Here is a 14,809-nt window from a genome sequence, read left to right on the forward strand (position 1 = left end):
ATCAGCCTGACTGCACCAGCTAGGACCTTAGTATGGTAATGAATAGGAGTGAAGAGAATGGACATTCTTGCCTTGTTCCCATTCTTAAGCAGAAAGTATTCATTTCACTATTACATATGATGTTAGCTGAAGGTTTTTCACAGATATTCTTTATCAGGTTAGGGAGGTTCCCATCTATTCTTATTTTCTGAGAGTTATTTACATAAATGATTTTGAACTTTATCAAAAGTCTTTTCTTCATCTATTTATATTGTGATTTTTCTCCTTTGTTGTTGTTGTCCAGTCACTAACTGGTGTCCGACTTTGAGACTTCATGGGCTGCAGCATGCCAGGCTCCTCTGTCCTCCACTGTCTCCTGGAGTTTTCTCAGATTCACATCATTTGAGTCGGTGATTCCGTCTAACTACCTCCTCCTCTGGTGCACCTTCTCCTTTTGCCTTTAGTCTGTTTATATAGTCAGTTACATTGATTGACTTATAAATGTTGAACCAACCTTGCATTCCTAGAGTAAAACCATAGTTAATCATGTCTTATTTCTCTTACATATTTTTGTATTTAATTTATTAATACTTTGTTATGATTTTTACACTTTGTTTCATGAGGGATATTGATCTGTCTGTGCCTTTTTTTGTAATGTCCTTGGTTTTGGTATCATTATAATGTTGGTCTTATAAAATGAATTCAGAAGTGTTCCATTTTTGGAAGTTTGTATAGAAGTGGTATTAATTCCTTCTGAAGTGTTTGTTAGAATTTGCTAGTAAAGCCATCTGGGTTTGAGTTTTCCTTGTGTGAAGGCTTCTAACTACAAATTTAAAATTCTAAAGTGAAGAGGAACTAAAAAGCCTCTTGATGAAAGTGAAAGTGGAGAGTGAAAAAGTTGGCTTAAAGCTCAACATTCAGAAAACAAAGATCATGGCATCCAGACCCATCACTTCATGGGAAATAGATGGGGAAACAGTGGAAACAGTGTCAGACTTTATTTTTTTGGGCTCCAAAATCACTGCAGATGGTGACTGCAGCCATGAAATTAAAAGACGCTTACTCCTTGGAAGAAAAATTATGACCAACATAGATAGCATATTGAAAAGCAGAGACATTACTTTGCCAACAAAGGTCTGTCTAGTCGAGGCTATGGTTTTTCCTGTGGTCATGTATGGATGTGAGCGTTGGATTGTGAAGAAAGCTGAGTGCCAAAGAATTGATGCTTTGAACTGTGGTGTTGGAGAAGACTGTTGAGAGTCCCTTGGACTGCAGGGAGATCCAACCAGGCCATTCTTTTTTTTTAATATAAATTTATTTATTTTAATTGGAGGTTAATTACTTAACAGTATTGTATGGGTTTTGCCATACATCAACATGTATCTGCCACAGGTATACACATGTTCCCCATCCTGAACCCCCCTCCTTCCTCCCTCCCCATACCATCCCTCTGGGTCGTGGCCCCCTCTTTGATCATATTATTTGTAATTTGTATCTTCTCTTTTTATCCCCTTGATTAATCTACCTGGAAGTTTACCAGCTTTATTGATATTTTCAAAAACCAATTTCGGCTTCATGATTTTTTTTCTTTACTCTCTTTTCTTATTTCATTACTGATGTGTCAGTGTTGATTTTGCTCTCATCTTTATTAATTCCTTCTGTCTACTTTCTTTTGGTATAATTTGTTCTCTTTTTTCTCAAGGCCTTGTAATTTTTAAAATTAATTATTTTAATTGGAGGCTCATTACTTTACAGTATTATAGTGGTTTTTGCCATACATTGACATGAATCAGCTATGGGTGTACATGTGTCCCCCATCCCAGACCCCCCTCCCACCTCCATCCCATTCCATCCCTCAGGGTTGTCCCAGTGCATTGGCTTTGAGTGCCCTGTTTGATGCATTGAACTTGGGACTGGTGATCTGTTTCACATATGGTAAAATACATGTTTCAATGCTGTTCTCTCAAATCATCCCACCCTCGCTTTCTCCCACAAGAGTCCAAAAGTCTGTTCTTTATATCTGTGTCTCTTTTGCTGTCTTGCATATAGGGTCATCATTACCATCTTTCTAAATTCCATATATATGCGTTAATTTACTATATTGGTGTTTTTCTTTCTGACTTACTTCACTCTGTATAATAGGCTCCAGTTTCATCCACCTCATTAGAACTGATTCAAATGTGTTTAATAGCTGAGTAATAGAATGCCATTCTCCCAAATCATCCCGCCCTCTCCCTCTCTCTCTGAGTCCAAAAGTCCGTTATACACAGCTGTGACTTTTTTCCTGTCTTGCATACAGGGTCGTCATTGCCGTCTTTCTAAATTCCATATATATGTGTTAGTATACTGTATTGGTGTTTCATGTTTGGGAACACATGTAAGAATTAAAGATTTTAAAATTTAATTAAAAAAAAAAATAGCTGAGTAATATTCCATTGTGTATATGTACTACAGCTTTCTTATCCATTCATCTGCTAATGGACATGTAGGTTGCTTCCATGTCCTAGCTATTGTAAACAGTGCTGTGATGAACATTGTAGTACACGTAACTCTTTAAATTCTGGTTTCCTTGGTGTGTATGCCCAGCAGTGGGATTGCTGGGTCGTATGGCAGTTCTGTTTACAGTTTTTCAAGGAATTTGCACACTGTTCTCCATAGTGGCTGTACTAGTTTGCATTCCCACCAACGGTGCAAGAGGGTTCCCTTTTCTCCGCATCCTCTCCAGCATGTATTGTTTGTAGACTTTTTGATAGCAGCCATCCTGACCAGCATGAGATGGTACCTCATTGTGGTTTTGATTTGAATTTCTCTAATAATGAATAATGTTGAGCATCTTTTCATGTGTTTGTTAGCCATCTGTATATTTTCTGTGGAGAAATGTCTGTTTAGTTCTTTGGTCCATTTTTTGATTGGGTCACTTGTTGTTTTGGTATTGAGCTGCATGCTATGCTAAGTCGCTTCAGTCGTGTCCGACTCTGTGCGACCCCATAGACGGAAGCCCATTAGGCTCCTCTGTCTCTGGGATTCTCCAGGCAAGAATACTGGAGTGGGGTGCCATTGCCTTCTCCAATGCATGAAAGTGAAAAGCGAAAGTGAAGTGGCTCAGTCGTGCTGACTCTTAGCGACCCCATGGACTGCAGCCTACCAGGCTTCTCCATCCATGGGACTTTCCAGGCAAGAGTACTGGAGTGGGGTGCCATTGCCTTCTCTGCATGAGCTGCTTGTATATTTTTGAGATGAATTCTTTTGTCAGTTGCTTCGTTTGCTATTATTTTCTCCAATTCTGAAAGCTGTCTTTTCACCTTGCTTAGAGTTTCCTTTGTTGCACAGAAGCTTTTAAGTTTAATTAGGTCCCATTTGTTTATTTTTGCTTTTATTTCCGTTACTCTGGGAGGTGGGTCATAGAGGATCCTACTGTGATTTATGTCAGAGAGTGTTTTGCCTATGTTTTCCTCTGGTTGTAGTTTCTGATCTTACATTTAGATCTTTAATCCATTTTGAGTTTATTTTTGTGTACAGTGTTAGTGTTTTAGTTTCATTCTTTTACAGGTGGTTGACCAGTTTTCCCAGCACCACTTGTTAAAGAGATTGCCTTTTCTCCATTGTATATTCTTGGCTCCTTTGTCAAAGATAAGGTTCCATAGATGCGTGGATTTATCTGTGGGCTTTCTGTTTTGTTCCATTGATCTATATTTCTGTCTTTGTGCCAGTATCATACTGTCTTGATGACTGTAGCTTTGTAGTATAGTCTGAAATCAGGCAGGTTGATTCCTCCAGTTCCATTCTTCTTTCTCAAGATTGCTTTGGCTATTTGAGGTTTTTTGTATTTCCATACAAATTTTGAATTTAGTTGTTCTAGTTCTCTGAAAAACACCGTTGGTAGCTTGATAGGGATTGCATTGAATCTATAGATTGCTTTGGGTAGTATACTCATTTTCACTATATTGATTATTCTGATCCATGAACATAGTATATTTCTCCATCTATTTGTGTCATTTTTTATTTCTTTCATCTGTGTTTTTTAGTTTTCTATACATAGATCTTTTGTTACTTTAGGTAGATTTAAACCTAAGTATTTTATTCTTTTCATCACAGTGTTGAATGGTATTGTTTCCTTAATTTCTCTTTCTGTTTTCTTATGGTTAGTGTATAGGAATGCAAGGGATTTCTGTATGTTAATTTTATATCCTGCAACTTTACTATATTCATTGATTAGCTCTAGTAATTTTCTGGTGGAGTCTTTAGGGTTTTCTATGTAGAGTATTATGTCATCTGCAAACAGTGAGTTTTGCTTCTTCTTTTCCAATCTGGATTTCTTTTATTTCTTTTTCTGCTCTGATTGCTGTGGCCAGAGCTTCCAAACTACTATTCAAACTGTGTTGAATAGTAGTGGTGAGAGTGGGCATCCTTGTCTTGTTCCTGACTTCAGTGGAAATGCTTTCAATTTTTCACCATTGAGGATAATGTTTGCTGTGGGTTTATCATATATGGCTTTTATTATGTTGATGTGTGTTCCTTCTATGCCTGCTTTCTGGAGGGTTTTTTTTTTATCATAAATGGATATTGAATTTTGTTCAAGGCTTTCTCTGCATCTATTTAGATAATCATATGTTTTTATCTTTCAATTTGTTAACGTGGTATATCACATTGATTGTTTTATGAGTATTGAAGAATCCTTGAATTCCTGGTATAAAGCCCACTTGGTCATGATGTATGATCTTTTTAAAATGTTGTTGGATTCTGTTTGCTAGAATTTTGTTGAGGATTTTTGCATCTGTATTCATCAGTGATATTGGCCTGTCATTTTCTTTTTTTGTGGCATCTTTGTCTGGTTTTGGTATTAAGGTGATGATGGCCTCATAGAATGAGTTTGGCGGTTTACCTTCCTCTGCAATTTTCTGGAAGAGTTTGAGTAGGATATGTGTTAGCTCTTCTCTAAATTTTTGGTGGAATTCACCTGTGAAGCCATCTGATCCTGGGCTTTTGTTTGTTGGAATATTTTTTATTATAGTTTTGATTTCTGTGCTTGTGATAGGTCTGTTAAGATTTTCTATTTCTTCCTGGCTCAGTTTTGGAAGATTATACTTTTCTAACTATTTGTCTGTTTCTTCCAAGTTGTCCATTTTATTGTCATATAGTTGCTGATAGTAGTGTCATGATCCTTTGTATTTCTGTGTTGTCTGTTGTGATTTCTCCATTTTCATTTCAAATTTTGTTGATTTGATTTTTCTCCCTTTGTTTCTTGATGAGTCTGGCTAGTAATTTGTCTATTTTATTTATCTTCTCAAAGAACCAGCTTTTAATTTTGTTGATTTTAGCTATAGTCTCCTTTGTTTCTTTTTCATTTATTTCTGTGCTAATTTTTTTGATTTCTTTCCTTCTACTAACCCTGGGGTTCTTCATTTCTTCTTTTTCTAGTTGCTTTATGTATAAAGTTAGGTTATTTATTTGATTTTTCTCTTGTTCTTGAGGTAAGATTATATTGCTGTGAACCTTCTTCTTAGCACTGCTTTTACTGAATCCCATAGGTTTTGTATTGTTGTGTTTTCATTTTCACTTGTTTTTATGCATATTTTGATTTCTTTTTTTTAGGGTAATTTATTTATTTATTTTTTGCTTTATTTTTTAATATAAATTTATTTATTTTAATGGGAGGTTAATTACTTTACAGTATTGTATTGAAACATGTATAATATCATATATGAAATGAATCACCAGTCCAGGTTCAATGCATGATACTGGATTTCTTTTTTATTCTGTGATTTGTTGTATTCAGAAATGTGTTGTTTAGCCCCCATATGTTTGTATTTTTAATAGCTGTTTTTCCTGTAGTTGATATCTAATCTTACCACATTGTGATCAGAAAAGATGCTTGAAATGATTTTAACTTTTTTTGAATTTACCAAGGCTAGAGTTATGGCCCAGGATGTGATCTATCCTGGAGAATGTTCCATGTGCACTTGAGAAAAAGGTGAAATTCATTGTTTTGGGGTCAAATGTCCTGTAGATATCAATTAGGTCTAACTGGTCCATTGTATCATTTAAAGTGTGTGTTCCTTGCTAATTTTCTGTTTGGTTGATCTCTCCATAGGTGTGAGTGGGGTATTAAAGTCTCCCACTATTATTGTGTTACTGTTAATTTCCTCTTTCATACTTGTCAGCATTTGCCTTACATGTTGTGCTGCTCCTATGTTGGGTGCATGTATGTTTATAATTGTTATATCTTCTTCGTGGATTGATCCTTTGATCATTATGTAGTGTCCTTCTTTGTCTCTTTTCACGGCCTTTATTTCAAAGTCTATTTTATCTGATATGAGTATTGCTACTCCTGCTTTCTTTTGGTCCCTATTTGCATGAAATATCTTTTTCTAGCACTTCACTTTCAGTCTCTATGTGTCCCTTGGTTTGAGGTGGGTCTCTTATATAGGGGTCTTGTTTTTTATCCATTCAGACAGCCTTTGTCCTCTGGTTGTGGCATTCAACCCATTTACATTTAAGGTAATTATTGATAAGTATTATCCTGTTGCCACTTACTTCGTTGTTTTGGGTTCAAGTTTATAAACCTTTTGTGTGTTTCCTGTCTAGAGAAGATCCTTTAGCATTTGTTGAAGAGCTGGTTTGGTGGTGCTGAATTCTCTCAGCTTTTGCTTGTCTGTAAAACTTTTGATTTCTCCTTCATATTTGAATGAGATCCTTGCTGGGTACAGTAATGTGGGTTGTAGGTTTCCCTCTTTCATCACTTTAAGTATGTCCTGCCATTCCCTTCTGGCCTGAAGAGTTTTTATTGAAAGATTAGCTGTTATCCTTATGGAGATCCCCTTGTGTGTTATTTGTTGCTTTTCTCTTGCTGGTTTTTAATATTTGCTTTTTGTGTTTGATCTTCATTAATTTGATTAATGTGTCTTGGGGTATTTTGCCTTGGGTTTATCCTATTTGGGACTCTGGGTTTCTTGGACTATTTCCTTCCCCATTTTAGGGAAGTTTTCAACTATTATCTCAAGTTTTTTCTCATGCCTTTTCTTTTTGTCTTCTTCTTCTGGGACTCCTATGATTTGAATGTTAGGGCATTTAACATTGTCCCAGAGCTCTCTGAGGTTGTCCTCATTTCTTTTAATTCTTTTTTCCTCTCTGCTTCATTCATTTCCACCATTCTGTCTTCCACCTCACTTATCCTATCTTCTGCCTCAGTTATTCACCTGTTGGTTCCCTTCAGAGTACTCTTGATCTCAGTTATTGTGTTGTTCATTATTGATTGACTTTTTTATTTCTTCTCAGTTCAGTTCAGTTGCTCAGTTGTGTCGGACTCTTTGCAACCCCATGAATCGCAGCTTGCCAGGCCTCCCTGTCCATCACCAACTCCCAACGTTCACTCAGACTCACATCCATCGAGTCAGTGATGCCATCCAGCCATCTCATCCTCTGTCGTCCCCTTCTCCTCCTGCCCCCAACCCCTCCCAGCATCAGAGTCTTTTCCAATGAGTCAACTCTTCTCATGAGGTGGCCAAGTATTGGAGTTTCAGCTTTAGCGTCAGTCCTTCCAATGAACACCCAGGACTGATCTCCTTCAGAATGGACTGGTTGTATCTCCTTGGAGTCCAAGGGACTCTCAAGAGTCTTCTCCAACACCACAGTTCAAAAGCATCAATTCTTCGGTGCTCAGCTTTCTTCACAGTCCAACTCTCCCATCCATACATGACCACTGGGAAAACCATAGCCTTGACTAGACGGACCTTTCTTGGCAAAGTAATGTCTCTGCTTTTGAATATGCTGACTCGGTTTGTCATAGCTTTTCTTACAAGGAACAAGTGTCCTTTAATTTCATGGCTGCAGTCACCATCTGCAGTGATTTTGGAGCCCCCCAAAATAAAGTCTGACACTGTTTCCACTGTTGCCCCATCTATTTCCCATGAAGTGATGGGACCAGATGCCATGATCTTCGTTTTCTGAATGTTGAGCTTTAAGCCAACTTTTTCACTCTCTACTTCCATTTTCATCAAGAGGCTTTTTAGTTCCTCTGCATATCTGAGGTTATTTCTCAGATATTTCTCTTGATATTTCTTGATATTTATCTTGATAATCTTGATTCCAGCTTGTGCCTCATCCCGCCCAGTGTTTCTCATTATGTACTCTGCATATAAGTTAAATAAGCTGGGTGAAAATATCCAGCCTTGATGTACTCCTTTTCCTATTTGGAACCAGTCTGTTGTTCCATGTCCAGTTCTAACTGTTGCTTCCTTACCTGCATATAGGTTTCTCAAGAGGCAGGTCAGGTGGGCTGGTATTCCCATCTCTTTCAGAATTTTCCACAGTTTATTGTGATCCACACAGTCAAAGGCTTTGACATAGTCAATAAAGCAGAAATAGATGTTTTTCTGGAACTCTCTTGCTTTTTCTATGATCCAGCAGATGTTGGCAATTTGATCTCTGGTTCCTCTGCCTTTTCTAAAACCAGCTTGAACATCAGGAAGTTCACAGTTCACGTATTGCTGAAGCCTGGCTTGGAGAATTTTGAGCATTACTTTACTAGTGTGTGAGATGAGTGCAATTGTGTGGTAGTTTGAGCATTCTTTGGCATTGTCTTTCTTTGGGATTAGAATGAAAACTGACCTTTTCCAGTCCTGTGGTCACTGCTGAGTTTTCCAAATTTGCTGACATATTGAGTGCAGCACTTTCATAGCATCATCTTTCAGGATTTGAAATAGCTGAACTGGAATTCCATCACCTCCACGAGCTTTGTTCATAGTGATGCTTTCTAAGGCCCACTTGACTTCACATTCCAGGATTTCTGGCTCTAGGTGAGTGATCACACCATCCTGATTATCTGGGTCGTGAAAATCTTTTTTGTACAGTTCTTCTGTGTATTCTTGCCACCTCTTCTTAATATCTTCTGCTTCTGTTAGGTCCATACCATTTCTGTCCTTTATCGAGCCCATCTTTGCATGAAATGTTCCCTTGGTATCTCTAATTTTCTTGAAGAGATCACTAGTCTTTCCCATTCTGTTGTTTTCCTCTGTTTAATTTGCATTGATCGCTGAGGAAGTCTTTCTTATCTCTCCTTGCTAGTCTTTGGAACTCTGTATTCCAATGCTTATATCTTTCCTTTTCTCCTTTGCTTTTCGTTTCTCTTCTTTTCATAGCTATTTGTAAGGCCTCCTCAGACAGCCATTTTGCTTTTCTGTGTTTCTTTTCCATGGGGATGGTCTTGATCCCTGTCTGTTGTACAATGTCATGAACCTCCATCCATAGTTCATCAGGCACTCTGTCTATCAGATTTAGTCCCTTAAATCTATTTCTCACTTCCACTGTATAATCATAAGGGATTTGATTTAGGTCATACCTGAATGGTCTCATGGCTTTCCCTACTTTGTTCAGTTTAAGTCTGAATTTGGCAATAATTTCTTCTAGGTCCTTGTTAAACATTTCTTGCATCTTCTCAATCTTTGTCTCTAGTCTGTTTATCTGTAACTCCATTTTCTTCAGAAGATTTTGGATCATCTTTACTATCATTATTGTGAATTCTTTGTCTCTCTTCCTCCTTTGTTTGGTTTGGTGGGCATTTATCATGTTCCCTTACCTGCTGAGCATTTCTCTGCCTTTTCATTTTGTTTAGATTGCTGTGTTTGGGGTGGCATATCTGTAGGCTGGAAGTTTGTGGTTCCTCTTTTATTATGGAGCTTGCTCCCTGTGGGTGGGGTTGGACTAGTGGCTTGTCAAGGTTTCCTGGTTAGGGGAGTTTGCATCTCTCTTCTGGTGGGTGGAGCAGAATCTGTTGTCTCTGAATTGCAATGAAATGTCCAATAATGAGTTTTTGAGTGTCTGTGGGTTTGATATGGCTTTGGGCACCCTGTATTTTAATACTCAGGCTTGTGTTCCTGCATTGCTGGAGAATTAGCGTGGTATGTCTTGCTCTGGAACTTTTTGGCTCCTGGGTGGAGCTTGGTTTCATTGTAGGTAGGAAGGCTTTTGGACGAGCTCTCGTCTATTAATGTTCTCTGGAATGAGGCATTCTCTGGTGTTCTCAAGTTTTGGATTTAAGCCTCCTGCCTCTGGCTTTCGGTCTTATTCTTACAGGAACCTAGGTTAACGGTGAAAAAATTCTCCACAGTGAGGGACACCCAGAGAGGTTCACAGAGTTACATGGAGAAGAGAAGAGGGAGGAGGGAGATAGAGTAACCAGGAGGAGAAGAGGGAGAATCAAAAGGGGAGAGAGCAATCTAGCCAGTCATCAGTTCCCTAAGTGTTCTTCACATCCTGGAACACCCAGAGAGGAAGGAGGAGACAGAGGTGACTGGGGGAGAAAACAGAAAGTCAAAAGGGCAGAGAGCAATCAAGCCAATAATCACACCCCTAAGTGAAAATAGATACTGAAAATTAGATTCTTAAAGGTACAAAATTGATAACAAATATAAAAAAGCAAAGTTTAAAAATCTAGAGTAGAGGTTAGACTCTCAAAAATACAATATTAGAAATACAAAACAAAATCACAAAAATTATAAAAAATATATATGAAATTTTCTTTAAAAATAGGGTCTTTTTTGGCAAGGTAATAGTAGGTTATAAAAATGAAAATAAAAGAAGTAATAAAGAACTTTAAAATATTAAAAAATGATAATAGTAAAAATAGATCTAGGAATTTCTCTGGAGCTGTTGTGGGCTTTGTGGGGTCAGTTCAGTTTCAGATAGTTTCTTGTTCCAGCTTGTACTTCTCCTCAAGATCTATAGGCCTCTTGCAGTGCTTAGTCAATGTTAACTACAGGGTTTCAATCTGTTGCACCTGTCACTCCCAGAGCTTGTCCCTCTTCTTTAGGCTTCCTCTGCTTGCAGGTCTCTTCAATGTCTTAATTCCCACCCTGACACAAGGGGGTGAAGGTGGTCCACTTATTTAGGCTCACTTGTTCAGTTGTGTTGTGGGGAGGGAGGAACATTGCAAACAGATATCAGTGGCATGTGTGGAGAGTGCTCGCAGTATGGACCACACCGCCCCAGCTTGGGGTGGCATGTGCTTTCTGGGTCTACACTGCTCAGGCTCCAGGTTGCTCTGCAGGCGTGCTGTCCAAAGTGGGCCCTGCATTTCGTGCACTTCCCAGGTGTAAGCTGCTCAGGTTCAGGTTCTTGGGTACTCTGCAAGGGCACAGACTTGGTTGGGCGTGCGTTTTGTGCCCTTTCCGGGTCCAAGCAGCTCAGGTGTCCAGGTGCTTGGCGAGTGCACTGTCCCAGGTGGGCCATGTGTCTTAATCACTACCCTGGTCCTGGGCGCTTGGTTTCCCGGGTGTGCCATGTGTCTCCTCTGGGGAGCTAATCTCAGAGCGACCCTCCTGGCAGATGTCAACCATCTAGGGTCCCAGGAAGATGTGGTTAGCAACTGGGAGCCTGCTCACAGTTCGTTGGAGGATGCTGGTCTCTGGGGCTGAGATTGTCCCCTTCCGGCTCTGGCTGTCACACACCTGCCTCTCTGCTTCTGGTTGTGGGGAGGGGCCTGTACGCAGCCGGCTAGCTCTCCTTTGGTGATGGCTCAATCTTTTGTTCTGTGAGCGGGCCAAGTTGCGAAGTAGGTTAGAGCCTTTCGTGGGAAAGTTCACTCTTTTTTTCTCTCTGGTTATCCCACAGTTTGGGTTGCTATCTCAGGTTAGCTCCCTCAGATGGTCCTCAGGGCATTCAGGCCCTGTCCTTACCCTAAGCATGCAGCCAGTGCCTCCCTGTCCAGCACAGACGTGAGCATCTGGGCTACTTCTCCACTGGGAGTTGTGGTTAGGCGTGTATTCTGTGGGGTTTTTCTTCCCCTCCCAGTTATGTTGCCCTCTGAGATTCCAAAACTCCCCACAGACCCGCTGGTGCTGTATGGAAACTCCTCCTTGTTTATGACTCTCTCCCCAGGACAGGTCTCGGTCCCTGAATCTTTTGTCTCTTTATCTTTTATATTTTGTCCTACCTCCTTTCAAAGAGAATGGGCTGCCTTTCTGGGTGCCTGGTGTCCTCCACCAGCATCCAGAAGTTGTTTTGTGGAAGTTGCTCAGCATTCAAGTGATCTTTTGATGAATTTGTGGGTGAGAAAGTGGTCTCCCCATCCTGTTCCTCTGCCATCTTAGGACTGCCACCTCTCAAGGCCTTTTATGGATACTTCCTTCTCTGCCCGTCTCTTAAGTGGCAGCCTTCCACAGGAGTCTAACCTTAACCTTATTTTTGACCCCTTGAACACCAAATACCACATATATGCTGAAGACCAACAAGTCTATAAGCAGCTCAGACTTGTAACCTGAGTTCCTAGTAAATATAACTACATGGCTGCCCTAAAGGCATCCCAACTTCCATATGTCCAAAATTATTTCACTCCCTTCCTCTCCTGAAAACTTGTCTCTTCCCATTACTATCCACCATGCTTCTAAGCTAGAAATTTGGAGGTGTCCCTTGTAATTCAAACAGTTAATCAATTCCTGTTAATCCTACTTCCTGATTAGCTCTGATACTGATTTTTTGTATCAGCATTCCAAGGCCCTATTTTCAGATTTCCGTATCTTCAGTTCTTACAACTCATTTATCTTTTTCCTTCTAGTTTATTTTCCTTGATACTAAAGAGTGATCTTAAAATGCAGAGTTGATTATTTTATTCTGCTATTTAAAATCCCTCCAAGGGTCTCACGTTAATTCTGGCAAAAATGCAAACATACTAGCATAATATAGTAAGTAGTCTCTTCTGGGTCTGCCTCTTCTCACTTCTTGCATTTCCATCTTTTTTTAATCCTTAGCTTAGAGTCTTTAGTCATTCATGTCCCACCGCTCAACTGCCTAGAGTTCTCAGAACCAACCATGTGCTTCTCTCTCACCTGTGTGCCTTTTGAATTTTCTCTTCCCTCTACTTGGGGCTGATACCTTTCCCCATCCCTGACCCCAGCCTCCACACATCCTTTTCTTCCTTGCCTGACTGATTGCACCTTGTCCTTTAGAACTCCATCAGACCTCCTCTCATCTGGGAAACATTCCCTGATATCTTCCTTTCCCCAGGCTAGTCTTTATGCCTTTCTGACTTCCCTTGTTTTTTCATAGTATTCCATGCTTTTCTCTACCATAACAGTTATTTCCCTGTATTGTAATAGCACATAAAGTATTCAGTAGCAATTTATGAAATATACAAACAAGTGAAAACTCAAAATATATTTGAATTCACAGCCTAATGCATCATTATAGTAACCTTTTACCATGTTCTCGTAGGTGAAGATGCTGGAAGCAGATCTGGTTTCAAAAATGCTACGGGCTGTTCTGCAGTCTCATAAGAATGGAATAGCATTACCCCGGCTCCAAGGAGAGTACAGATCCCTAACTGGAGACTGGATCCCTTTCAAGCAATTGGGCTATCCTACGCTAGAAGCCTATCTGAGAAGTGTGCCAGCAGTTGTCAGGATAGAGACTAGTAGGTCTGGAGAGGTAAGAAGGTAACCGTGTTTCAAAAGAGGCAAGCCAATTCTTAATTGCCTGTCTGGTACTTCCAGTCTCATAATTAGGATAGAAGTCAAAGTGAAAAGCACTAGCCAAGATTAGTGAAGAAGTGAAATGAAGTGAAAGACTCGTGTCCAACTCTTTGCGACCCCCATGGACTATACAGTCCATAGCCAGGCCAGAATACTGGAGTAGGTTGCCTGTCCCTTCTCCAGCAGATCTTCCCAACCCAGGAATTGAACCGGGATCTCCTGCATTGCAGGCAAATTCTTTACCAACTGAGCTATCAGGGAAGCCAAAGTTAGTAGTGATAGAGAATTGCATCCAAAGCACAGCCTAGATTCTCATGTCTTTTGTTTTACCCTCAAATTCTTTGTTATAAAAATAGGATTTTAACCATATTAAGTTAAAAAATTACAAGTTTACTCAGTCTCAGTGTCCACACAAAATAACTGTATTAGAGACCTTAACTGCCTAAATATCATACCACTCATTATAGGCCTGCCACAGCTGTTTGGCCTAGGTCACTAGTGACCTCCTGATTACTGAAGCCAATAGATACTTTAAAATTCTGATAATCTGACCTGACCCCTATCTGTTCCTACTGTCTTGATCCTAGTCAAGCCTCTACTTGATCATTCAGCACTTTTGGTTATTACAGGGCCTTCCCTACTGTTCTCCCTGTCTTTAGGCCCTTCTGTCCCTAGCCTGTTCTCACCTTTACTTTAGTAATAGTGATTATCCTACAATTTTCAATCTTCTAGTTCCTCTGGAATCATGTTTTATATGTAATATGGGCAATTGAGTGGTAGCAAGTAAATTTTTTTATTACATATCCCCTATGACTCAGTAGTTTTGCTTCTTATTGTCTGTCCAATATACAGTATGAAAGATTGGACAAACTACCACCCAAGACAGAAAGGTGTCTACCCCGCCCAAATCAGTATATTTTGGAGGTATGTTTCATATGTAAATATGTAGCGCAGGTCTGGGGTATTTCTCACAAAAAATTAGAATAGTTGTTCCTCTGGTGTGGGGGTGAGTCAGAGAGGCATTGGGTAGAGGAGAAAAGGGGCCCAGGGTTAGGAGAGTGGCCTTTCTTGGTGGCTCAGACAGTAAACAATTCATCTGCAATGCAGGACACCTGGATTTGATCCCTGGGTTGGGAAGATCCCCTGGAGGAAGGCATGGCAACCCACTCTAGTGTTGTTGCCTGGAGAATCCCATGGACAGAGGAGCTTGGGAGGCTACAGTCCATGGGGTCACAAAGAGTTGAACATGACTGAAGCGACCAAACACAGCACAGAACACAGCAAAGGTTCGCCTTATCTGTAATACAGTTTATATAAGGAGAAAGTATAAATTAATCAAATATTATATTAATAGTAAAACTTTCTTC

The 14,809-nt window shown here is 39.8% G+C and overlaps 1 protein-coding gene across 1 annotated transcript in view; it reads left to right on the top strand.

The window, feature by feature from the left end:
* Positions 1-14,809, top strand: part of TDRD7 (tudor domain containing 7) — a 102,427-nt gene that overhangs the window by 12,957 nt on the left and 74,661 nt on the right. The window contains exon 2 of the mRNA XM_068974239.1: positions 13,186-13,398. Coding sequence (XP_068830340.1) covers positions 13,192-13,398 — 207 coding nt within the window. The 5' untranslated portion in view covers positions 13,186-13,191. The remainder of the gene's footprint in view (positions 1-13,185; positions 13,399-14,809) is intronic.

The sequence above is a fragment of the Capricornis sumatraensis genome, chromosome 6 (genome assembly GCF_032405125.1).
Source record: "Capricornis sumatraensis isolate serow.1 chromosome 6, serow.2, whole genome shotgun sequence".
In the NCBI taxonomy this organism is placed as follows: Eukaryota; Metazoa; Chordata; class Mammalia; order Artiodactyla; family Bovidae; genus Capricornis; species Capricornis sumatraensis.